Genomic DNA, 27,083 nt, shown 5'->3' with positions numbered 1-27,083 from the left:
GTCACAATTATGTACATTATTATTATTATGACATAAAACAGACATTACATTCTTGTAAGGGAGATTAACTTTTTTCAAAGAGTTAGTTTTTCTGCCTAAATGTTCGATCTCTGCTGCTTTGACTCCTGTCAGTCTTCTGCATTTCATTGGAGTCTGGTGTAGTTGCCCTTAGACACTGATCTTGTGCAATTTTTCATTTTCACTAATAGTAGGTAGTATAAATGTAACCACATGTAACATATGGTTTTGCATTAGTATACACATCAAAAGTCCCAATGCAAAGTTACACCTCACTTTTCTATTTTTAGAGTTATTACATACAACCGATCAGAATCCCGAGAATGCCGAAGTCATGCCGGAAAATGTTTTTGCGGGTGTTACGTTATATGGAGGACCCGGCAAGCCAGCCTATGCCCTATAATGTAAACTCCAACAGAAATGAATTAAAATGTATAACTTCAAATTAAACCTAATCGTTTGCACAAGGGCTGGGACGATACCAGTATTGCAATACTCGTTAGTATTGTGGCAAGAAAACAAAACATTAAGCTGATTTCAATTTTTTGGGGAAAACAGCCCTAATATTGAAATCAAAAATCATTATGTTGTCATCCAGAGTCACATGTATTTATTTCCTAACCTATAGCACATAATATTTTACATACAGCAGGTTTTTAAAGGACCAAATAGTTTGGTCTGCCTCCTGTTTTCATTTTTGCGATACTGGTATCGTACTGGCCCTAGTGGTGAGCTTTCTGGTGCCAAGAGCTGCTTAGACATCACCCAAGTGGGTGCTACACAGAGTGGAATTGGAGAAGTCCAGTGGCTATAAGTCAGGCTGGTTCTTAGACTTGCCATATGAAGATCATCAGTAGACTCCATCACCATCATCTACCATCGTCTGACCAGCTCTCTCAGCTCAAGCCATTAACTGTCCCTTTACATCTTTGGAGGATGCAGCTTTCAAATACTTGGCCTCTGTTGACTGGCCTGTCATGATACAGTGGGGCAAAAAAAGTATTTAGTCAGCCACCAATTGTGCAATTTCTCCCACTTAAAAAAGATGAGAGGCCTGTAATTTTCATCATAGGTGCACTTCAACTATGACAGACAAAATGAGGAGGAAAAAATCCAGAAAATCACATTGTAGGATTTTTTATGAATTTATTTGCAAATTATGGTGGAAAATAAGTATTTGGTCACCTACAAACAAGCAAGAATTCTGGCTCTCACAGACCTGTAACTTCTTCTTTAAGAGGCTCCTCTGTCCTCCTCTGTCCTCCACCCATTAATGGCACCTGTTTGAACTTGTTATCAGTATAAAAGACACCTGTCCACAACCTCAAACAGTCACACTCCAAACTCCACTATGGCCAAGACCAAAGAGCTGTCAAAGGACACCAGAAACACAATTATAGACCTACACCAGGCTGGGAAGACTGAATCTGCAATAGGTAAGCAGCTTGGTTTGAAGAAATCAACTGTGGGAGCAATTATTAGGAAATGGAAGACATACAAGACCACTGATAATCTCTCTCGATCTGGGGCTCAACGCAAGATCTCACTACGTGTGGTCAAAATGATCACAAGAACGGTGAGCAAAAATCCCAGAACCATACGGGGGGACCTAGTGAATGACCTGCAGAGAGCCTGGACCAAAGTAACAAAGCCTACCATCAGTAACACACTACGCCGCCAGGGACTCAAATCCTGCGGTGCCAGACATGTTCCCCTGCTTAAGCCCTTACATGTCCAGGCCCGTCTGAAGTTTGCTGGAGAGCATTTGGATGATCCAGAAGAAGATTGGGAGAATGTCATATGGTCTGATGAAACCAAAATATAACTTTTTGGTAAAAACTCAACGCGTCGTGTTTGGAGGACAAAGAATGCTGAGTTGCATCCAAAGAACACCATACCTACTTTGAAGCATGGGGTTGGAAACATCATGCTTTGGGGCTGTTTTTCTGCAAAGGGACCAGGACAACTGATCTGTGTAAAGGAAAGAATGAATGGGGCCATGTATCGTGAGATTTTGAGTGAAAACCTCCTTCCATCAGCAAGGGCATTGAAGATGAATCGTGGCTGGGTCTTTCAGCATGACAATGATCCCAAACACACTGCCTGTGCAACGAAGGAGTGGCTTCGTAAGAAGCATTTCAAGGTCCTGGAGTGGCCTAGCCAGTCTCCAGATCTCAACTCCATAGAAAATCTTTGGAGGGAGTTGAAAGTCCGTGTTGCCCAGCAACAGCCCCAAAACATCACTGCTCTAGAGGAGATCTGCATGGAGGAATGGGCCAAAATACCAGCAACAGTGTGTGAAAACCTTGTGAATACTTACAGAAAACGTTTGTCCTCCGTCATTGCCAACAAAGGGTATATAACAAAGTATTGAGATAAACTTTTGTTATTGACCAAATACTTATTTTCCACCATAATTTGCAAATAGATTCATTAAAAACCCTACAATGTGATTTTCAGGATTTTTTTTCTCATTTTGTCTGTCATAGTTGAAGTGTACCTATGATGAAAATTACAGGCCTCTCTCATCTTTTTAAGTGGGAGAACTTGGCTGACTAAATACTTTTTTGTCCCACTGTACATTGCTTGTTTGTATTTTGATTTTGAAATGCTTTGAGATTCTTTGAAAAGCGCTATAGAAATGTAATAAATTATAATGATTATTATTATTACTTTAAATATATAACACCATCTAACCATCAAATATGCAGTTATCTTAGCCAGATAACCAGCCAGCTAAAGTTAGTTACAGTGCCCTCCATAATTATTGGGGCAGTGAAAATGTTTTTTCTTATTTCGGCTCTTGATATCCAATAGCGATATCAAATCAAATCAAATCAAATGTATTTATATAGCCCTTCGTACATCAGCTGATATCTCAAAGTGCTGTACAGAAACCCAGCCTAAAACCCCAAACAGCAAGCAATGCAGTTGTAGAAGCACGGTGGCTAGGATATAGTAGGTTAAATCCAAAGTAGATACATTCCGGAGGCAATAATCCAGAGGATGCATTGGCCAAAGGAGAAGAGGGGAAGAGTCAACAATAAGACTGCGATTGGAGGAAGGCTCCAGGCAAATGGAGAGGATCACAACAGCGCAGTCAGTCAGCTACTGTAGCTTGCTAGTACTAAGCCAAGGTTGAAAAACTCTAGCCTACTTCACAGAGATCATGCGGACCCCTTGTGTGAGGAATATGATTGCTTGTTTTCATCACACCTCCTCGTGATTAGTGGATTGTAGCTCACCATTGCGAACACTCGATCTGCATGGCTAGTGGCTAACTAACCTGAGCTCGCTAACGCAGAGTAGATTATCCATATGATGTAGAGAAATATTGCATTGTGGGTAGTTTAGAAGATATCTAGAAATAGGTTAACAAATATGTTTAAAAAACAAAATAGAACTATGTTTGTAGTTGCAGGTAACCAGATCTTGACTACAACTAAGTCACTAAGTCTTTGACCACACTGTGTTGTTCCTTTGGTGAGTAAAAACTCAAAACTGCTTCCTACCCTTTAAGGTTGTGACTGGGGGAGGGGAGGCTGATCCTACAGTGGTTCTTCCTGTACACGTTGTGTCATACTGCAGCACACCTTGCGGGCTGCCACAGAATTCTATGGCACCTTATTTAACTTCTTATTGAGTAGCTTGGATGAAAACACTCTGAAGTCTCTAAAACTGTTTGAATGATGTCTGTGAGTATAACAGAACTCATATGGCATGCGAAAACCTGAGAAAAATCCAACCAGGAAGTGGGAAATCTGAGGCTTGTAGTTATTTAACTCAGCCCCTATTGTAGATACAGTGGGATATTGGTTATGTTGCACTTCCTAAGGCTTCCGCTAGATGTCAACAGTCTTTAGAACGTTGTTTCAGGCTTCTACTGTGAAGTGGGACTGAATGAGAGAGGAATGAGTCAGGTGTCTGGCAGAGTGCCACAGGCTCTGAGGCGCGGTCACGAGAGAGTTAGCTCTCTTTCCATTGCTTTTCTACAGAGATAGGAATTCTCCGGTTGGAACATTATTGAAGATTTATGATAAAAACATCCTAAAGATTGATTCTATATTTAGTTTGACAAGTTTCTACGGGCTGTAACGGAACTTTTTGAACTTTTCGTCCGACGTTCAGCTGGACCTGAACGCGCTTTTTGATTTGTTTACCAAACGCCCTAACAAAAGAAGCTATTTGGACAGAAATGATGGACATTATCGAACAAAACAAACATTTATTGTGGAACTGTGATTCCTGGAAGTGCATTCTGATGAAGATCATCAAATGTAAATAAATATTTATAATGCTATTTATGACTAATGTTGACTACCCAAAATGGAGGATATATTTTTGGCTGCTTTGTTGTCTGAAAGCTGTACTCAGATTATTGCATGGTTTGCTTTTTCCGTAAAGCTTTTTTGAAATCTAACACAGCGGTTGGATTAAGGAGAAGTATATATCTAATTTCATGTATAACACTTGAATTTTCATCAACATTTATGATGAGTATTTCTGTAAATAGATGTGGCTCTACACAATCACCGCATGTTTTAGAACCATTCAACGTAACGCGCCAATGTAAAATGAGATTTTTTTAAATATAAATATGCACTTTATCGAACAAAACATACATGTATTGTGTAACATGAAGTCCTATGAGTGTCATCTGATGAAGATCATCAAAGGTTAGTGATTAATTTTATCTCTATTTGTGCTTTTTGTGACTCCTCTCTTTGGCTGGAAAAATGGATGCTTTTCTGTGAGTTGGTGGTGACCTAACATAATCGTTTGTGGTGCTTTTGCTGTAAAGCATTTTTTAAATCAGACACTGTGGCTGGATTAACGAGAATGTTATCTTTAAAATGGTGTAAAATACTTGTATGCTTGAGGAATTTTAATTATGAGATTTTTTTACGTTTTGAATTTGGAGCACCTCGCTGTTGGCGAGGTGGGACGCTACCGTCCCACATATCCCCAGTGAGGTTTTAAGTGTCAGCCATTGTTGCCATTAATGCTAGTTAGTGCTTGTTTGACCACCAGAGGGCATCTTTGAGAAGCATTTGACAGTCTTTAATATTGGCTGTACTAGAGAATTTAAAACCTATTTTGGAAGAACAAAGTATATGGGATTGATTTAAAAAAATGTAGCTTAATACATTTTATTAATATTATGATGTTACTATTCCAAGAAAAACAAAAAACAAAACCCTCGGGGAAAATATGGAGCTGTACAATGTGACCAGTAGAGCAAAATAATCCCAACATTTCCACACCCTAATTGTAGTCTAACCAATACCCAAACAGAGATTTGGTGAAAATAAAAAGCTCATTGATTTATCAAGACCAGTCCCCATACTTGTCTCAGAGCAGCGTGAAAAGGTGCTGAAATGGTTGACCACACGCGGGTAGGATATTGCTTCAAATTCTATTGCTTCCATCTTCAATATGGTCTAAATGCCACAATGTCACAAATAATTGAACACACACAATTCTTAAAACTCTGAGAAGGGTAATAGAAGGTGATCTGCACTGCATATTAAACTGACATTCGTATTGCTATATTCCACATGTTAGTGTGTATGTTTCGATCCTCTTTCTCGCACACGTACATGCACTTGCTGTCTTGACCTCTGAATGCTCGGCTATGAAAAGCCAACTGGCATTTACTCCTAAGGTACTGACCGGTTGCACCCTCTATAAACACTGTTCATATTATCTGACCGTGCTGGTCATTTTCTAGCTTTTATGGCTATGTACTCTTTTAATCTCCAACCAGTTCGGATTTAAGTATAGCTTTTGTATGACATGACGCCTTTAGTGAGAGATCTAATGCTTTAATATTTAATCATTTCTGCCCTTGAATTCATATTCATTATATAAATAGGCCCATATGCACCTTGATATTGGGGGTGTGCCATGCAGTCGTGCCTAACAGGAAAAGGGGGTGCGCCATGTGGCCGCGCCAAACAGGGAAAGGGGAGTTGGAGCTGGTCAGGGGGGATGGAGCTGGTCATCCGAGCTTGTGCCAAGGGAAGGGAGAAGCGGAGAGTCATAGATACTCCCGCCGTTTACCCGTGGTTCATTGGTCTGTTTCGCTTGATGGCCCTCTGATCTGCACTTGTTAGATGGCCCTCTGACCTGCAACCATTTTCTATAGTTATATATGTGTTCCCTACTCTTCCTGTGGTCCACCAAAATTAAGGCAGTTTATACAATTTTAAAAACATTACAATACATTCACAGACTGTGTGCATTGAGGCCCCTACTCCACCACTACCACAAATATACAGTACAAAATCTATGTGTACATGTGTGTATAGTGTGCATGCTATCGTGTGTGTGTGTATGCATGTGTCTGTGCCTGTGTTCGTGTTGCTTCACAGTCCCCGCTGTTCCATAAGGTGTTTTTTTATCTGTTTTTAAAATCACATTTTACTGCTTGCATGAGTTACTTGATGTGGAATAGAGTTCCATGTAGTCATGGCTCTATTTAGTACTGTGAGCCTTCCATAGTCTGCGCTGGACTTGGGGACTGTGAAGAGACCTCTTGTGGCATGTCTTGTGGGGTATGCATGGGTGCATTCAACATGTCAATACCTCTCGTAAATACAAGCAGTAATGAAGTCAATCTCTCCTCCACTTTGAGCCAGGAGAGATTGACATGCATATTATTAATATTAGCTCTCTGTGTACATCCAAGGGCCAGCCATGCAGCCCTGTTCTGAACCAATTGCAATTTTCCTAAATCCTTTTTTGTGTCACCTGACCAAGGATTTTTGTACCATCCTTGTAATTCACTAAACATCACTACTCATAGTTATTTTTAAGACTTTGTTATAGTCCAGGTACGACAAAACTATGGCCTGTAGGACCTGCCTTGTTGACCGTGCTGTCAAGAAGGTAGAGCAGCGCCTTATCATGGACATACTTTTCCCCATCTTAGTTACTGTTGTATCAATATATTTTGACCATGACAGTTTACAATCCAGGGTAACTCCAAGCAGTTTAGTCACCTCAACTTGCTCAATTTCCACATGATTTATTGCAAGATTTAGTTGAGGTTTAGGGTTTAGTGAATGCTTTGTCCCAAATACAATGCTTTTAGTTTTAGAATATTTAGACTAACTTATTCCTTGCCACCCACTCTGAAACTAACTGCAATTCTTTGTTGCAGTGTTGCAGTTATTTCAGTCACTGTAGTAGCTGACATGTATAGTGTTGAGTCATCCGCATACATAGACACTCTGGCATTCCTCAAAGCCAGTGGCATGTCATTAGTAAATATTTTTTTAAAGTAATGGGCCTAGATAGCTGCCCTGGGGAATTCCTGTTTCTTCCTGAATTATGTTTGAGAGGCTTCCGTTAAAGAACACCCTCTATGTTCTGTTAGACAGGTAACACAATGTAGCAGGGGGTGTAAAGCCATAACGCATACGTTTTGCCAGCAGTAGACTATGATCGATAATATCAAAGACCGCACTAAGTCTAACAAGACAGTCCCCACAATCTTTTTATCATCAATGTCTCTCAAGCCAATCATCAGTCATTTGTGTAAGTGCTGTGCTTGTTGAATGTCCTTCTCTATAAGCATACTGAAAGTTTGTTGTCAATTAGTTTTCTGTGAAATAGCATTGTATCTGGTCAAACACTATTTTTTCCAAAAATGTACTAAGGGTTGGTAACAGGCTGATTGGTCGGCTATTTGAGCCAGTAAAGGGGGCTTTACTATTCTTAGGTAGAATTACAAAATTGCAACATGTCAGACCATAATAAATAACACATTTACTTTGTATAGTGCTTTTCATTACAATTTCCAGCGAGACTATTCAAACCATCAACTCACTGATGGTTGAAGATGATGGGCGATCTGTAAATGCAGCCTGGAATATTTTGGCATCACAGCACAATATCAACATCACTCTAGTCACAGTCAGAAGACAGTTGAAGAAACTTGAGTGGACTTATGGAATGGCTTTGTAAGACTTATTATATATATTTTTATATTTTTATTTAACCTTTATTTAACTAGGCAAGTCAGTTAAAGAACAAATTCTTATTTACAATGACGACCTACCCCGGCAAAACCCAGATGATGCTGATCCAAATGTGCACCGCCCTATGGGACTCCCAATCACGGCTGGATGTGATACAGCCTGGATTCTAACCAGGGACTGTAGTGATGCCTCTTGCACGTAGATGCAGTGCCTTAGACCGCTGCACCACTCGGGAGACATGACCAATATATAGTTATTTATTTTCAGAACATAAACCATGTGTGTTCTCTTGGATCAAAGATGGCGACAGTATTTTATCATTATTTTATTAAGCATACAGATGTTAATGAAGAAGCCACATTTGCCACCGGAATCCATCCCAGTTGGTATTCTGTGGAACCATGCGTTTTTTTTGGTGTGGCCTGTTGTCCAGCCCTTTGTCCACTGATCTTCACAGATGGTTGTCGGCAAATAAAATAAAATTTTATTGGTCACATACACATGGTTAGCAGATGTTAATGCGAGTGTAGCGAAATGCTTGTGCTTCTAGTTCTGACAGTGCAGTAATATCTAATAAATAATCTAACAATTCCCCAACAACTAGCTAATACACACAAATCTAAAGGGAGGAATAATAATATGTACATATTGCAATTTTCTCATATGGATGAGTGGCATAGGCATGGTGCAATAGATGGTATAAGATACAGTACACACATACAGTATGAGATGAGTAATGAAAGATATGTTAACATTATTAAAGTGGCATTGTTTAAAGTGACCAGTGATCCATTTATTTAAGTGGCCAGTGATATGAGTCTCTATGTAGTTAGTGATTGCTGTTTAGCAGTCTAATGGCCTTGAGAGAGAAGCTGTTTTTCAGCTTTGATGCACCTGTACTGACCTCGCCTTCTGGATGGTAGTGGGGTGAACAGGCAGTGGCTCGGGTGGTTGTTGTCCTTGATGATCTTTTTGGTCTTCCTGTGACAATGGGTGCTGTAGGTGTCTTGGAGGGCAGGTAGTTTGCCCCCGGTGATGCGTTGTGCAGACCGCACCACCCTCTGGAGAGCCTTGCTGTTGAGGGCGGTGCAGTTGCCGTACCAGGTGGTGATACAGCCCGAAAGGATGCTCTCAATTATGAGTACAGATGGAACAGGTCTGTGTGCAGTGTGATGACGATTGCATCGTCTGTGGACCTGTTGGGGCGGTATGCAAACTGAAGTGGGTCTAGGGTGGCAGGTAAGGTGGAGGTGATATGATCTTTGACTAGTCTCTCAAAGCACTTCATGATGACAGAAATGAGTGCTACAGGGCGATAGTCATTTAGTTCAGTTATCTTTGCCTTCTTGGGTACAGGAACAATGGTGGCCATCTTTTAGCATTTGGGGACAGCAGACTGAGATAGGGAGGGATTGAATATGTCCGTAAACACACCATCCAGCTGGTCTGCACATGCTCTGAGGACGCGGCTAGGGATGACGTCTGTGCCAGCAGCCTGGGGGTTAACACGTTTAAATATCTTACTCACGTCGGCTACGGAGAAGAAGTGTGTGGGAGGGGGGGGGGGCAAAGAAAGGTGTTTAGTTTGTCTGGAAGCGAGACGTCGGTGTCTGTAATGTGGCTGTTTTTCTTTTTGTAATCCGTGATTTCCTGTGGACTCTGCCATATACGTCTTGTATCTGAGCCATTGAATTGCATGGTTGTATGCTCTGAAAAAACACATTCACGTTTTTAGTACACAATTATCAATTTTATTACACAGTATGCCTACACATTGATAGGCTATTTAAAAATGTTTTTAAGAAAATGCACTGAAACCAAAATACCTTTAGTTTTGGTGATCCTCTCAGCTATGGCTAATTTTCAAGTCCTCTGGTGGCTCCAGTCCTAACCCTCCAATGTATTGAATGAATGTATTAATTACAGTCATTTACCATTCTCATTCTCTGACTGTTTGTTTGCGGAGTTCACCATCTCATTTTCAAGACCTTGTTTAAAAAATAACAAACTTTTTTGAGATGATTTCGTTTTCAATTGTATTTAAAAAAAAACAAATTATTTCCCCTTAATTTAACCAGGTAGGCCAGTTGAGAACAAGTTCTCATTTACAACTGCGACCTGGCCAATATAAAGCAAAGCAGTGCGACACAAACAACACAGAGTTACACTTGGGATAACAAACGGACAGTAAATAACACAATAGAAAAATCTGTAGACGGTGTGTGAAAATGAAGTAAGTAAGGCCATAGTGGCGAAGTAATTGCAATTTAGCAATTAACACTGGAGTGACAGATGTGCAGATGAGGATTTGCAAGTAGAAATACTGGTGTGCAAAAGAGAAGAAAAACCAAAACAAACATGGGGATTTTGGGCTATTTACAGATGGGCTGTGTACAGCTGCAGCGATCGGTAAGCTGCCTGACAGCTGATGCTTAGTTAGTGAGGGAGATATACTGTAAGTCTCCAACTTCAGTGATTTTTGCAATTCATTCCAGTCATTGGCAGCAGAGAACTGGAAGGAAAGGCAGCCAAAGTAGGTGTTGGCTTTGGGGATGACCAGTGAAATATATGTGCTGGAGCGTGTGCTACGGGTGGGTGTTGCTATGGTGACCAGTGAGCTGAGATAAGGTGGCACTTTACTAGTAGATGGCCTGGAGCCAGTGGGTTTGGCGACGAATATGTAGTGAGGACCAGCCAACGAGAGCATACAGGTCGCAGTGGTGGGTAGTAAATGGGGCTTTGGTGACAAAACGGATGTCACTGTGATAGACTGCATCCAATTTGCTGTGTAGAGTGTTGGAGGCTATTTTGTAAATGACATCGCCGATGTCAAGGATCAGTAGGATAGTCAGTTTTACGAGGTTGTTTGGCAGCATGAGTTAAGGAGGCTTTGTTGTAAAATAGGAAGCAGATTCTAGATTTGTCTGGAAGGAGGGTTTACAGTCTAGCCAGATACCTGGATATTTATAGTTGTCTACATATTCTAAGTCAGTACCGTCCAGAGTAGTGATGCTGGGCAGGCGGGTGCGGGCAGCGATTGGTTGAAGAGCATGCATTTAGTTTTACTGGCATTTAAGAGCAGTTGGAGGCCACAGAACGAGTGTTGTATGGCATTGAAGCTCGTTTGGAGGTTTGTTAACACAGTGTCCAAAGAAGTGCCAGATGTATACAGAATGATGTCATCTGCGTGGAGGTGGATCAAAGAATCACCCGCAGCAAGAGTGACATAATTGATTTATACAGAGAAAAGAGTCAGCCTGAGATTTAACCCTGTGGCACCCCCATAGAGACTGCCAGAGGTCCGGACCACAGGCGCTCCAATTTGACACATTGAACTCTATCTGAGAAGTAGTTGGTGAACCAGGTGAGGCAGTCATTAGAGAAACCAAGGCTGTTGAGTCTGCCGATAAGAATACGGTGATTGACAGAGTCGAAAGCCTTGGCCAGGTTGATGAAGAACGCTGCATAGTACTGTCTTTTATCGATGGCGGTTATGATATCGTTTAGGAACTTGAGTGTGGCTGAGGTGCACCTGTGACCAGCTCAGAAACCGGATTGCTTGGTGGAGAAGGTATGGTGGGATTCGAGATGGTCGGTGATCTGTTTGTTCACTTGGCTTTCGAAGACTTTAGAAAGGCAGGGCAGGATGAATAAAGGTCTGTAACAATTTGAGTCTAGAGTGTCTTCCCCTTTGAAGAGGGGGATGAATGTGGCCGCTTTCCAATCTTTAGGAATCTCACATGATACGAAAGAGAGGTTGAACTAGTAATACGGCTTGCAACAATGGCGGCGGATAATTTTAGGAAGAGAGTGTCCAGATTTTCTAGCCAGGCTGATTTGTAGGGATCCAGATTTTGCAGCTCTATCGGAACATCAGCTGTCTGGATTTGGGTGAAGGAGAAGCGGGGCGGGGCTTGGGCCAGTTGTTGCGGGGGTTGCAGAGCTGTTGGCCGGGGTTGGGGTAGCCAGGTGGAAAGCATGGCCAGCTGTAGAGAAATGCTAATTGAAATTCTCGATTATCATGGATTTATCGGTGGTGACAGAATTTCCTAGCCTCAGTGCAGTGTGCAGCTGATATGAGGTGCTCTTATTCTCCATGGACTTTACAGTATCCTTTTTCTGTTTGAAAAAGCTAGCCTTTGCTTTCCTAACTGACTGCGTATATTGGTTCTTGACTTCCCTGAAAAGTTGCATATCGCGGGGACTATTCGATGCTAGATGATGTTTTTGTGCTGGCCAAGGGCAGTCAAGTCTGGGCAGTCAAGTCTGGACTGAACCAAGGGCTATATCTGTTCTTAGTTCTACATTTTTTTAAATTGGCATGCTTAGGAAAGCACTTTTAAAGAACAACCAGGCAACCTCTGCTGACAGGATGAGGTTAATATCCTTCCAGGACACCTGGGCCAGGTTGATTAGAAAGGCCTGCTCGCAGAAGTGTTTTAGGGAGCGTTTGACAGTGATGAGGGGTGGTCGTTTGACCCCGGACCCGTAACGGACGCAGGCAATGAGGCAGTGATTGCTGAGATCCTGGTTGAAAACAGCAGAGGTGTACATGAGGGTGCCCATGTTCACGGATTTGGGGTTGTACCTGGTAGGTTCCTTGAATATTTGTGTGAGATTGAGGGCATCTAGCTTAGATTGTAGGGCGGCCGGGGTGTTAAGCATATCCCAGTTTTGGTCACCTAACAATACGAACTCTCACGATCGATGAGGGTACGGCTAAAGGCTATAAGATCTGGTCGTCTAGTGCGTTGGGAACAGATAATGAAAGGAGCAGATTTCTGGCCGTGGTAGGATAGATTCAGGGTGTAATGTACAGACAAGGATATGGTAGGGTGCGAGTACAGTGGAGGTAAGCCTAGGCATTGAGTGACGATGATAGAGGTTGCATCTCTGGAGGCGCCAGTTAAGCTAGGTGCGGTCTTCGAATGTGTGGGAGGTGGGGCAAAGGAGCTATCTGAGGCATGTTGAGCGGGACTAGGGGCTCCGCAGTAAAATAAAACAATGAGAGCTACCCTAAACAACAGTATACATGGCATATTGACATTAGAGAGAGGCATAAAGCAATCACAGGTGTTGATTGGGAGAGCTAAGACAACAACGGGTAAACAGCTAAGCCAACAACAATGGGTAAATGGCGATGAATGGGCAGAGAGGGTCAGTTAGCTACACACAGGGCCTGCGTTCGAGGCTGGGGCCGACAGAAAAACATAATGAAGTACTGTGTTAATGAGCAGTCCAGCAGGCATCAGCTGTGTAGCCGAGTGATCATAGGGTCCAATGAGCAGCAATAGATGAAACAGGGAGCCGTTCAGTGGTCGTTACTACGCTAGGCGAGTTGGAGACACAGCGTTCAGGAAGCTAGCGGGACGGGCTAGCAGAAGGGTCTTCACTGACATCCACGACGCAGAGGTTGGTTGAGAGCACATAGGCCGAATTACGTCAGCATACCAGTCATGATGGATCGGCGGGGCTTCGTGTCAACAAAGGGTCCAGACCAATTGGCAAGAGAGGTATTGTAGTTGGTGTACTTTGTTTGCTAGCCGGGAGATGGGCCTAGCTCGAGGCTAGCTCAAGGCTAACTGGTGCTTGCTTCTGAACAAGGGCGTTTTCCACCATAGCCACTTGGTAGCATAACCGAAAGTGAGCAGTTGTAACTGAAACTGAGCTGTTGTAATCTGAATAAAGGGGAAAAGATTATTCTTGAACATGGGGTGAGAAAATGGGCCCTTTTTATTTTATTATTATTATCAAAAATCCAGCATTTACCATGGTATTCCATTTCCAGCAAGACTATTCAAGCCATCTACTCGCTGATGGTTGAAGATGATGAGCAATCAGCAAAGGCAATCTGGAATCTGCGTGCTGCAAAACCAGTTTGGATTTAAGTATAACTTTTGTATGACTGACGCCTTTAGTGAGAGGTCTAATGCTTTAATATTTAATAATTTCATATTCATCATATAAATAGGCCATCTGCACCTTCATCAGATGAACCGCAACATGTCAGCTCAAGTGATTTAATAAAATCAACCAATGTCAGCCTTTAAATGCTTTATTATCCACATGTTTAAAGTGTGTGTGGGCGACGGAGAGAATGCACTGTTAGTGCTTTCAGGAGGAACGGAAAATTGCGTGTCAATTCATAAACCATGTGCCATCGAAAATATCTTCCCAACAATTCTGCAATCTATATGGCTCTCCACCAATAATTACATTTAGAGGATTGGAGGATTCTAAATGAATATCTAAGGGGCATTTTTCGTTAGGGCAAATTTGGAAAATGACATGCGCAAGTGACGGTGGGTCGGAAGGGGTAGTAGTTGGTGGAGTTTGGTATGAGGGTTTTTCCGTGGATTTTGATCAGGGAGGCCAGCCCCAGGTCATGAATCGGGGTTGGTATCTGGCCTCCCAGCAGGGTCAGGCCCCGGTCTTGAAATGTGGTTGTGCTGGGTCAACCCCCGGCTGTACACCAAGGTTGTGCTGTCCCTCCTGCTGGCGGGCCCCCGGTAGTGGCCCACAGTTGAGCTGCCCCCCACCCCCCCAAAAGGACCATCCAGCCAACTGGAGGGGTAAGTAGGGAATTTATCCTTCTGCTTGTTGAATGAGCTCGAAAGTGGGCGTGAGAACCTTTCATGATTGAAAATGTCTGGGGGTTGGATTGTTGGTGCATCGGCCAGCCGGTGGAGGTTAGTCTTGTCATTGGGGAAAGTGGTGGAATCCTGTTGTGATTAGGCCCAGGGCCTGACAAGCTTTTGTTCGGAGTATCAGACCTGTGTTGGGTTTGAGCGGATGTAAGTGTTGTAGGTTTCGGATGACCAACGGCTGAGGTGCTTGATGATGGCGGCGGGGCGGCCGTTAAGTGCTGCCGTGGTAGCAGCTCTGATCCGGAAGGAGTGGAAGAAATAGAGGTGAGCAGGGTAACCAGGGTGGGAGATGGTGGTTTTCAGGTGTGCCTGAAACTAGTGTCTGGCGATGGGGTGGCCATTGTCAGTGATGAACAGAGGCTCGTAAGGGGAAATTTGAAGGGTGTGGTAATGGATGTAGGAGGAGAGGTATTCAAAGTTGTTGATACGTGATGTCTAACTCCTTCTCAATGGCTGTGCGAAGTTGCTAGATATTGGCGGGAACTGGAACACGCTGTCGTACACAACGATCCAGAGCATCTGAAACATGCTCAATGGGTGACATGTCTGGTGAGTATGCAGGCCATGGAAGAACTGGGACAATTTCAGTTTCCAGGAATTGTGTACAGATCCTTGCAACATGGGGACGTGCATTATCATGCTGAAACATGACTTAATGACGACAGATGAATGGCAAGACAATGGGCCTCGGGATCTCGTCACGGTATTTCTGTGCATTCAAATTGCCATCGATAAAATGTAATTGTGTTCGTTGTCCATAGTTTATGCCTGCCAATACCATAACCCCACCGCCACCAAACCGCTCTCCCAAATACTCGCTGTCTGCCATCTGCCCGGTACAGTTGAAACCAGGATTCATCCGTGAAGAACACAATTCTCTAGTGTGCAAGTGGCTATCGAAGGTGAGCATTTGCCTACTGAAGTCGGGTACGATTCCGAATTCCAAGACCCTGATGAGTACGACGAGCACGCAGATGAGCTTCCCTGAGATGGTTTCTGACATTTTGTGCAGAAATCCTTCGGTTGTGCAAACCCACAGTTTTATCAGCTGTCCGGGTGGCTGGTCCCACAGGTGAAGAAGCCGGATGTTGAGGTCCTGGGCTGTCGTGGTTACACAGGGTCTGCGGTTGTGAGGCCGGTTGGAGGTACTACCAAATTCTCCAAAATTACGTTGGAGGTGGCTTATGGTAGAGACATTAAAATTAAATTATCTGGAAAAAGCTCTGTTGGACATTCCTGCAGTCAGCATGCCAATTGCATGCTCCTTCAAAACTTGACAAAACTGCACATTTTAGTGGCCTTTTGTTGTTTAATCAGCTTCTTGATATGTCACACCTGTCAGGTGGATGGATTGTTTTGGCAAATGAGAATTGCTCACTAACAGGGATGGAAACAAATGTGTGCACAACATTTGAGAGAAATTCGCTTTTTGTGCATTTGGAAAATTTCTGGGATCTTTTATTTCAGCTCATGAAACATGGGACCAACACTTTACATGTTACATTTTTGTTCAGTGTAATTTAAAGTTACATTTGGTAATGTATTGGACATAATAAAGGCTATTAAAAAATGCAATAGCTATCTAACATTTGCTGTAGTTGCTAGCATGTTGAATTATACAGGAAAGAGAGGCGTTCTGACAACAAGTAGCCACTGGTCGGGTCTGAGTTGAGTCACAGCGTGCAGGAGGTTCAGACCCGTCCTGGGATGGGCGACGCATATGTGAGGATGGTCGTGTGATGGCTGCCTGGTGGAGCTGGAGGATCTGTTCTGTTTCTGTGTGGCAAGGCACGTGTGGGTAAGGCCATGTGATGTCCATATGGTGGAAGCGGGAGGCTCTGTCTCGGCATGGTGAGTTGCATGTGAGGAAGGCCATGTGATGGCTGTGCAGTGGAAGCTGGAAATTCGCTTCCATCTGTGCCTATGTAGCAGATTGCAAGAAGGGAACCGGAGGTGTGGAGTGTAGGGTGGAAGTTCAGGAGGTCAAAGGTTTGGTCCAGGCAAGGTGCAAAGTCAATCACTTAATCTTTTTGAAGTTTTGCTTGTAGACATGCACTACAGTGGAGAACATTGAGTGGCAGGTGGTGTGTTTAGCATTGAAGAGGCGAAAAGAGCAGAAGGGAGTAGAAGGGATGAGAATATAGTATAAGGAATGCCCAGTCCTCAGTCTTGGACAAAGGTTGTGCTGAACCCCCCCTTAACTGGGGTTGTGCCGGACTACCCAGCGCAGGGAAAGACCCTGGTAATGGACCAAGGTTGTGCTGGACTGTCCAGAGCAGGGAAACGTAGAAGGGAGAGGGAGGTATGGCCGTTTTTCTCTTATGGTAGTTTTTCCAGGAGCCGGTGAATATCCTCAAAGTCTTTAGCCAGGTTGTCTTTTGGAGCTGGTGCTGTCACGGCCATCTTTAGCATGATCTTGCTCTGATATTGCCTTCATAACTGTGGGTTTATTTCCCCAGTTTGGGGATGTCGGTCAAATTAGTGTTAAGACTCGCACAAAGGTTGTTGGTTGACCTCAAAATGACAAAGGCAGGGAGGAGGAGGGAGGGGTGATAGTGGCCAAGAAGGTGATTGGAACTGCGGGAGCAGCGACAGAGGAGGGGTGATAGTGGCTGAGAAGGCTAGGGAGGAGGGGGAGTGGAGGTTCTTACAGAACTTTTGGAGAGCTTGAGGAGGAAATTGAATGGGACGAGAGTGAGGATGGATTAACTGTGGTGGCAGGTGCAGTGATGAATGCTGATATGTTGAGTGAAGAGGGAAGCAGTGTGGTAGGTTCGCATCAAGTGCAAAAAGAGGGATACGTGCTCCAATAGTTCAGAGATGAAACCTGGCGAGAGTAAGGATGAAGTACCTGCGGTGAGGACCGCCGAGTTCAGGCCTCACCCCGAGGATGATTCTGGCCCAGTGGGAGTGAGATTTGTAGACAGAATGGATCTTTGCATTCTGGCTGATCCATGTGTGGTGTCAGGTTGGGTGGAGAAGAGGTTGGGGAATTTTGAGTTGGTGAAGGTAACTCGGAGTCGACTCGTGAAGAATTATTGTTTCCTCGGCCGAGAGGGAGTGGGCGCTCCGGATTATGCGGTTAGGGACAAGTATTGTGACTTGCTTTGCTCTCCGGAGCAGGGCGCCGTTGAAAGGAGTGATAATGGAGGTGTTATTCAGTGTTGAGGAGGAGCAGTTCAAATGGAAGATTCCTGGTGTCTGTGACTGCTGCCGTTTGGTGAGACATAGATCCGGTGGAGAATGTGGGGAAACAGAGAAGACATTGTCTGTCATGCTGAGTCATTGCCAGATAAGGTCAAGGTAGGAAGTGCCAGTTATCCCGTGGGGGCTTTTGTTCTGAAAATCCTACAGTGTTTTAGGTGTCAAGCTTCCAGAGGTAGTCATCTGGAATGCATTTCAATTAACACGTGTGCCTTTTAATATGCTAAATAGGGGAATTTATTTCCTTCTTAATACATTTGAGCCAATCAGTTGTGTTGTGACAAGTTAGCGGTGGTATACAGAAGATAGCCCTATTTGGTAAAATACCAATTCAATATTATGGCAAGAACACCTCAAATAAGTAAAGAGAAATGAAAGTCCATCATTATTTTAAGACATGAAGGTCAGTCAATCCGGATATTTTCAAGAACTTTGAAATTTTCTTCAAGTGCAGTCGCAAAAACAATCAATTGCTATGATGAAACTGGCTCTCATGAGGACCAGCACAGGAAAGAAAAACCCAGAATTACCTCTGCTGCAGGGGATAAGTTCATTAGAGTTAACAGCCTCAGAAAGTGCTCAAATTCAAGTAACAGACACATCTCAACATCAATCAATCAAATTCAGTCAAATATATTCATAAAGCCCTACCTACATCAGCTGATGTCACAAAGTGCTGTACAGAAACCCAGCCTAAAACTCCAAACAGCAAGCAATGCAGATGTAGAATCACGGTGGCTAGAAAAACTCCCTAGAAAAGCCGGAACCTAGGAAGAAACCTAGAGTGGAGCCAGGCTATGAGGGGTGGCCAGTCCTCTTCTGGCTGTGCCGGGTGGAGATTATAACAGAACATGGCCAAGATGTTCAAATGTTCATAGATGACCAGCAGGGTCAAATAATAATAATCACAGTAGTTGTAGAGGGTGCAACAGGTCAGCACCTCAGGAGTCAGTTGGCTTTTCATAGCCGGTCATTCAGGGTATCTCTACCGCACCTGCTGTCTCTAGAGAGTTGAAAACAGCAGGTCTGGGACAAGGTAGCATTTCCGGTGAACAGGTCAGGGTTCCATAGCCACAGGCAGAGCAGTTAAAACTGGAGCAGCAGCACAACCAGGTGGACTGGGGATAGCAAGGAGTCATCAGGCCAGGTAGTCCTGAGGCATGGTCCTAGGACTCAGGTCCTCCGAGATAAAGAGAGAGAGTGAAGATAGAGAAAGAGATAATTAGAGAGAGCATACTTAAATTCACACAGGACACTGGATAAGACAAGAGAAATACTCCACATATAACAGACTGACCCTAGCCCCCCAACACAAACTATTGCAGCATAAATATTGGAGGCTGAGACAGGAGGGGTCGAAAGACACTGTGGCCCCGTCCAACGATACCCACGGACAGGGCCAAACAGGCAGGATATAACCCCACCCACTTTGCCAAAGCACAGCTAGAGGGATATCTTCAACCACCAACTTACTATCCTGAGACAAGGCCGAGTGTAGCCCACAAAGATCTTCCCCATGGCACGAACTCGAGGGGACGGGATGGTTTGGGATGAGTTGAACCGCAGAGTGAAGGAAAAGCAGCCAACAAGTGCTCAGCATATGTGGAAACTCCTTCAAGACTGTTGGAAAAGCATTCCAGCTGAAGCTGGTTGAGATAATGCCAAATGTGTGGAAAGCTGACATCAAGGCAAAGGTTGGCTACTTTGAAGAATTTAAAATATAATTTGATTTGTTTAACACTTTTTTGGTTATTGCATGATTCCGTATGTGTTATTTCACAGTTTTTATGTCTTCACTATTATTCTACAATGCACAGTTGTGGCCAAATGTTTTGAGAAGGACACAAATATACATTTTCACAAAGTATGATGCCTCAGTTTGTATGATGGCAATTTGCATATACTCCAGAATGTTATGAAGAGTGATCAGATGAATTGCAATTAATTACAAAGTCCCTCTTTGCCATGCAAATTAACTGAATCCCCAAAAACATTTCCACTGCATTTCAGCCCTGCCACAAAAGGACAAGCTGACATCATGTCAGTGATTCTCTCCTTAACACAGGTGTGAGTGTTCACGAGGACAAGGCTGGAGATCACTCTGTCATGCTGATTGAGTTTGAATAACAGACTGGAAGCTTCAAAAGTAGGGTGGTACTTGGAATCATTGTTCTTTCTCTGTCAATCATGGTTACCTGCAAGGAAACACGTGCCGTCATCATTGCTTTGCACAAAAAGGGCTTCACAGGCAAGGATATTGCTGCCAGTAAGATTGCACCTAAATCAACCATTTATTGGGTCACCAAGAACTTCAAGGAGAGCGGTTCAATTGTTGTGAAGAAGGGCGCCCAAGAAAGTCCAGCAAGCGCCAGGACTGTCTCCTAAAGTTCATTCAGCTGTGGGATTGGGGCACCACCAGTACAGAGCTTGCTCGGGAATGGCAGCAGGCAGGTGCGAGTGCATCTGCACGCACAGTGAGGCAAAGACTTTTGGAGGATGGCCTAGTGTCAGGAAGATCAGCAAAGAAGCCACTTTTCTCCAGGAAAAACATCAGGAACAGACTGATATTCTGCAAAAGGTACAGGGATTGGACTGCTGAGGACTGGGGTAAAGTAATTTTCTCTGATGAATCCCCTTTCCAATTGTTTGGGGCATCCGGAAAAAGCTTGTCCGGAGAAGACAAGGTGATCGCTACCATCAGTCTTGTGTCATGCCAAAAGTAAAGCATCCTGAGACCATTCATGTGTGGGGTTGCTTCTCAGCCAAGGGAGTGGCTGAGAAGTACAATTTTGCCTAAGAACACAGCCATGAATAAATAATGGTACAAACACATCCTCCGAGAGCAACTTCTCCCAACCATCCAGGAACAGTTTGGTGATGAACAATGCCTTTTCCAGCATGATGGAGCACTAAGTGGCTCGGGGAGCAAAGCATCGATATGTTGGGTCCATCGCCAGGAAACTCCCCAGACCTTAATCCCATTGAGAACTTGTGGTCAATCCTCAAGAGGTGGGTGGACAAACAAAACCCCACAAATTGACAAACTCCAAGCATTGATTATGCAAGAATGGGCTGCCATCAGTCAGAATGTGGCCCAGAAGTTCATTGACAGCATGCCAGGGCGGATTGCAGAGGTCTTGAAAAAGAAGGGTCAACACTGCAAATATTGACTCTTTGCATCAACTTCATGTACAGCAATTGTCAATTAAAGCCTTTGACACTTATGAAATGCTTGTAATTATACTTCAGTATTCCATAGTAACATCTGACAAAATTTCTAAAGACACTGAAGCAGCAAACTTTATTAATATTTGTGTCATTCTCAAAACTTTTGGCCACGACTGTAGAAAATATAAAAAAAATAAAGAAAAACCCTTGATTTAGTTGGTGTGTCCAAACTTTTGACTGGTACTGTACAGCCATGTTTGTCAATTGTACTGCAGAAATGGATCAAAAGTCACACAAAATAGAGGTTTTGGTGGCAGCTGCAGAGAAGCACTTGGAATTGATTTACGGCAAAACAGCTTATGGAGGTGTTGAGTGGTAGTGTTATGTCCTATCAGACCATTAGTCTGGAGTAGGACTAGATAGGGTTAAAAAGTGGAATGGGGTTGTTTTTTTTTTAGTGAGGGCTAATAGTTGGCAGGGCAATGTTCCTTTTCCTTTTTCCAAATGTTGTATTACCATATCAAATAATTGAATGTAGGTAGGCTGTGAATGGCACATCAGTACAGTAGGTGGCGGTGTATGCACCTAAACGTTGGATGCCAAAGAAGCTGAAGGAGTTCCTGCTCTGGCTGCATTCCAATACTGAAGACAAACCCAAATATGGAAGTTCCTGCTGTGGATTAGATGTGTTGTCTGAAGCCTAAACTCTCTCCCCGAAACTGCCTAATAATTACACTTTATAATCATCTTTCTCCTCTTTCTCCTCCTCCTCCTTTTCCTCCTCCCTCTCTTGTCAGGGTGACATCTACATTCTGTCTCCACTGGACAGAGAGACTAAAGACCACTACACCCTGACGGCCATAGCTAGGGACAACCCTGGGGGCAGCCCCAACAACCGACGGGAGAAATCTGTTCAGGTGGGATTCATACTGTAGTAGAACACAAGTAAACATAGTTGAATACACTGACTGTAATCACTCTGGATAAGACTAAAATGTGAATGAAAATGTATGTTCAAAATACTCTGTGGCCAGTTTATTAGGGACAGGACCCCGTTCACAAAAATGGTTCACTCCTACAGACAGTGAGTCACGTGGCCGTGGCTTACTATATAAAGCAGGCAGACAGGCACAGGCAAACAGTTACTGTTTGATTGAACATTAGAATGGTCAAAACAAGTGACCTAAGCGACTTTGAATGAAGTATGATTGTCGGTGCCAGGTTTTCGCGTAAGCAACATGAGACCATGGACCCATCCTGCCTGTTGTCAATGGTACAGGATGGTGGCAGCGGTGGAAGGGTGTGGGGAATGTTTTCCTGGCACATGTTAAGTACCTTGATACCAATTGAGCAACGTTTGTACGGCACACCTTGTATAATCCTTCCCCCAAAGAATTCAGAGTGTTTTGGAGGCAAAGGGGGTCCGACCCAGTACTAGGTGGGTGTACCTAATAAACTGTCTGCTTTGTGTATATCTCTGCATTGGTAATATGTGTATTATGATTCCTATGGGGATTGAAACCATAACCTTGGTATTGCTAGCACCACACTCTTACCAACTGAGCCACACAGGGCAACATCATATTTTCCTGTCCCTGGTCTGTCTCTCTCAGGTCTTGGTGACCGTTCTGGATGTGAATGACTTCCGTCCACGGTTCTCAGATCAGGTCTTTGAGACCAGTGTGTTTGAGAACGAGCCCAGTGGGACATCTGTGATCACGCTGACTGCCAATGACCTGGATGAGGGGGAGAACGGTCTGCTGTACTACAGCCTGCAGGGCCCAGGGGCAGGTAGGAGCCACACAAACACACACACACATCATCATAGGTACTGTAAGAGGCTTTTGTTCCAGCCCAGTTTTAACACAACTGGTTTAACTTATTATGGTCTTCATTGGCAATTGATTAGTTGAATCAGGTATGATTCATGATTTGAAAACAAAAGCCTGTATCTCTCTCTCTCTTTCTCTCTATGGTATATCAGATGCCTTCTCTCTGGACGCTGACACAGGCCTGGTGCGTTCTCTCCGTCTGCTGCAGTCCTTTGAGTGCTTTAACCTGACGGTGGTGGCTACAGACCAGGGCAAACCACCCCTCTGGGGCACCGCCACCTTACACATCATCATCATAGATGTCAACGACAACAGGCCCATGTTCGTCAGGCCCACCAACGGCACCATCATGCATATCATGGAGGTGTGTGTATATGTTTGCTTGTGCATGTTGGTGGTACTACAGTATGGTGTTAGAAGTCCCTAGTAGTATAGTAAAAATGTAATAACGGATTATATATATTTTTTGCATGTATGAAGCTGTTGCTCAACTACACAGCGCTACTGTAAAAATCTCTGCAGTTGTAGTTATAGTGCATACAAACAGGATATCTCAAATCTCAATGATTTCTGCCCCCCCTTGTAGGAGCAGGCCCCAGGCCTGCTGGTGTATGAGGTGTTTGCGACAGATGGGGATGAGGGGGTGAATGGAGAGGTGCGCTATGCATTCCTCCAGACAGGCGCTAGGAACAGAGATTGGGAGAACTTCCACATTGACACTATTACAGGAGTTATCACCACCGCCGTCAAACTGGACCGAGAGAAGCAGGCCCTGCACAGCGTGAGTGGACTGACAACACACGACCTAGGGCCCAATTCTAACCATACATATGCACTTGTAGCTGGTGACAACCTGAATCATACCTTGAGGTCAATGGAAAAAATGCAAAGTTTGCAAAGGCCTGGCAGATTTCTGGTTAGGATTCAGCCCAGACAGGAATGAACAAGCTGATATGCAACTTGTGTGTGTGTGTGTGTGTGTGTGTGTGTGTGTGTGTGTGTGTGTGTGTGTGTGTGTGTGTGTGTGTGTGTGTGTGTGTGTGCTCGCGTCCGCACGCTCATGCACATGTGTGCGTGTGTGTGTATGCATGCTTGTGTGTATGTATGTGTATTGTTTATGTCTGACTAACGGAAGGTGTCCTGTCCCTCAGCTGATTGTTGTGGCCTATGACCTAGGTCAGCCCGTGCCTTATGAGACAACCCAGCCCCTACAGGTGGCGCTGTTGGACATCGATGACAACGAGCCTGTCTTCTTCAAGCCCCCGGTGAGTGGAGGAGAGTTAGAGAGCTTGGCCGTGTCTCATTCGAGGAAGATGTTCCCTCCACTCTCCCCTAATTCACATTCATCTTCCTGCAATGAAACATAGCCCTGGACTCCTCAGCTATAAATCAAACTCTGGGTTTATACCTTACCACTAAGTGATACTTTAAACGGCAGAATATTCTTTCTGTACCAAGCATGTTTGTGTGATCAAACCACCTTTTCAAATCTCTAGATATCTCTCCCTTCATATTTGTTTTTTATTTAGTATTTTGTGTACTGTGTTTGTATATAACCTCATTTACACCTGGGTCCTTTGTCCTGATCTTGCCCACATTTTCATAAATATGTCTACACATGGTATTAAAATGTGTCTCATATTTGTCCACTGTGTCTGCATTGTGACCAGATTCTACGGGATTATGGTGATTTACAGTACCTTCAGAATATATTCACACCCCTTTACTTTTTCCACATTTTGTTGTGTTACAGCCTGAATTTAAAATTGATGAAATTGAGATTTGTTTTCACTGGCCTACACACAATACTCCATAACGTCAAAGTGGAATGACGTTTTTTGACATTTTTACAAATTAATTAAAAATGAAAAGCTGAAATGTCTTGAGTCAATAAGTATTCAAGCCCTTTGTTGTGGCAAACCTAAATAACTTCAGGAGTAAAAATGTGCTTAACAAGTTACATAAGTTGCATGGACTTACTCTGTGGCAAATAATAGTGTTTAACGTGATTTTTGAATGACTACCTCATCTCTTTACCCCACACATACAATTATCTGTAAGGTCCCTCAATCGAGCAGTGAATTTCAAAAATTCAATCAACCACAAAGACCAGGGAGGCACCTATTGGTACTGTAGATGGGTAAAAAAAAAAGTGACATTGAATATCCTTTTGAATATGACGAAGTTATTCATTACAGTTTGGATGGTGTATCAATACACCCAGTCACTACAAAGATACAGGTGTCCTTCCTAACTGAGTTGCTGGAGAGGAAGTAAACCGCTCAGGGATTTCACCATGAGGCCGATGGTGACTTTAAAACAGTTACAGCGTTTAATGGTTGTGATATGAGAAAACAAACTGCAATGTTGTTGTGGAGTAACAATATTGTAGTTACTCCATAACACTAACCTAATTGACAGAGTGAAAAGAAGGAAGCCTATACAGAACAAACATATTCCAAATATACAGAATAAACAGATTCCAAAACATGCATCCTGTGTGCAACAAAAAAGTAATAGTGCAAAAATAATGTGTCAAAGCAATTAACTTTTTTCCTGAATACAAAGTGTTATGTTTTGGGCAAATCCAATACAACACATTACTGAGTACCATTCTCCATATTTTCAAGCATAGTGGTCATGTTATGGATAATCATTAAGGATAATCATTAATTGTAATCGTTAAGGACAGGGGAGTTTTTCATGATAAAAAATGAATTCAAGCACAGGTAAAATCCTAGAGGAAAAACAGGTTCAGTCTGCTTTCCACCAGACACTGGGAGATTTAATTCACCTTTCAGCAGCACAAAATTCTAAAACACAAGGCCAAATCTACACTGGGGTTGCTTACCAAGAAACCAGCAAATGTTCTTCAGTGGCCGAGATACAGTTTTGACTTCTGCTTGAAAAAACTATGGCAAGACCTGAAAATGGTTGTCTAGCAATGATCAACAACTAATTTCACTGAGCTTGAAGAATTTTCTGAAGAATAAAGGGCAAATGTTGGAAAGCAAACTGAATCAGTTTTTCCTCTAGGATTTTCCGTACATTTTTATATTGAAAATCTCCCCTGTTCTTAACGATTACAAGCATACCCATAACATGATCACTATGCTTGAAAATATGGAGAGTGGTACTCCGTAATGTGTTGTATTGCCCCAAACATAACACTTTGTATGGAAAATTCTTAGAGACTTACCCAGAAAGACCCGAAGCTGTAATTGCAACAAAGGTGCTTCTACAAAGTATTGACTCAGGATTGTAAATAATTATGTAAATGAGATATTTCTATCTATTTAATCCATTTTGAATTCAGGCTGTAACACAACAACCTTGGAATAAGACAAGGGGGTATGAATACTTTCTGAAAGCACTGTAAATGGTTTCACTGTCCAGATCCATCTACACTTGTAAGATATTGTGTGTGCCTACTACCTCCGGAGGTGGTCAGGAAGATCTGGTCACAATCAGATCACAATGCGTCTTTTAATTGTTTACACCTGTCTGAAAATGTGGGCACAATCTGAATGTGGACAAGATCAGGACAAAGGATGCATGTTAGAACCAGGTGTCGTGTCTTTACTATCATTAACTGAAGACTGATAGTTTTTATCAAAGATTCTCTCTAATTAGTTATTACGCGATCAACTGATTAATCATGTAACTAATTAACTAGGAAGTCGGGGCACCAAGGAAAAATATTCAGATTACAAAGTTATAATTTCCTAAAATAACTTTTCAGATATTTTATCTGATCAATTAGTCTTCGAATTAATGAATTATTTTCTTTACCTCACGTTAGTCTAATTCCAAACGTCGTAAATTGTTGGTTATCTGCACGAACCCAGTCTTCAGTATGAGTCATCCATACATCAATTGTGTTAAATCATTTATTTATTACTAACTAAGTAATTCACATAAATGCATAAACAAACAAACAAACAAGGTGAATGTGGTTACATGAAATGATAGGAGAATGTGCCCTAGTGGGCTAAACCGGCATGGCAGCTTGTTAGACAAAAGGGGAAGTGGGGGTCGACTAAGAAGTCACTACAGAGTGATAATTATAACAATTGAAATGCTAATCCTTTGCACATGAACGCTCACTCATTCGGGAACAATTGTAATCAATATATATATTTACGCTCAGTGTGTCGTCTTGATCGCTGGTGAAAAGTTCATTTAGTTTGTAGAATTGTCCGTCTCTCTCCCTTTCTCTCTCGGTTGTG

The 27,083-nt window shown here is 43.0% G+C and overlaps 1 protein-coding gene across 1 annotated transcript in view; it reads left to right on the top strand.

Moving 5' to 3' along the window:
• Positions 1–27,083, top strand: part of cdh23 (cadherin-related 23) — a 646,476-nt gene that overhangs the window by 607,359 nt on the left and 12,034 nt on the right. Inside the window, exons 51-55 of the mRNA XM_090235114.1 lie at positions 21,820–21,939; positions 22,636–22,813; positions 23,007–23,218; positions 23,441–23,635; positions 24,006–24,119. Coding sequence (XP_090091240.1) covers positions 21,820–21,939; positions 22,636–22,813; positions 23,007–23,218; positions 23,441–23,635; positions 24,006–24,119 — 819 coding nt within the window. The remainder of the gene's footprint in view (positions 1–21,819; positions 21,940–22,635; positions 22,814–23,006; positions 23,219–23,440; positions 23,636–24,005; positions 24,120–27,083) is intronic.

Source organism: Oncorhynchus mykiss, chromosome 1, assembly GCF_057628025.1.
Source record: "Oncorhynchus mykiss isolate SJ-2025 chromosome 1, ASM5762802v1, whole genome shotgun sequence".
In the NCBI taxonomy this organism is placed as follows: domain Eukaryota; kingdom Metazoa; phylum Chordata; class Actinopteri; order Salmoniformes; family Salmonidae; genus Oncorhynchus; species Oncorhynchus mykiss.
Note: the sequence above shows the minus strand (reverse complement) of the source record. Positions and strands in the feature narration are given on the sequence as shown.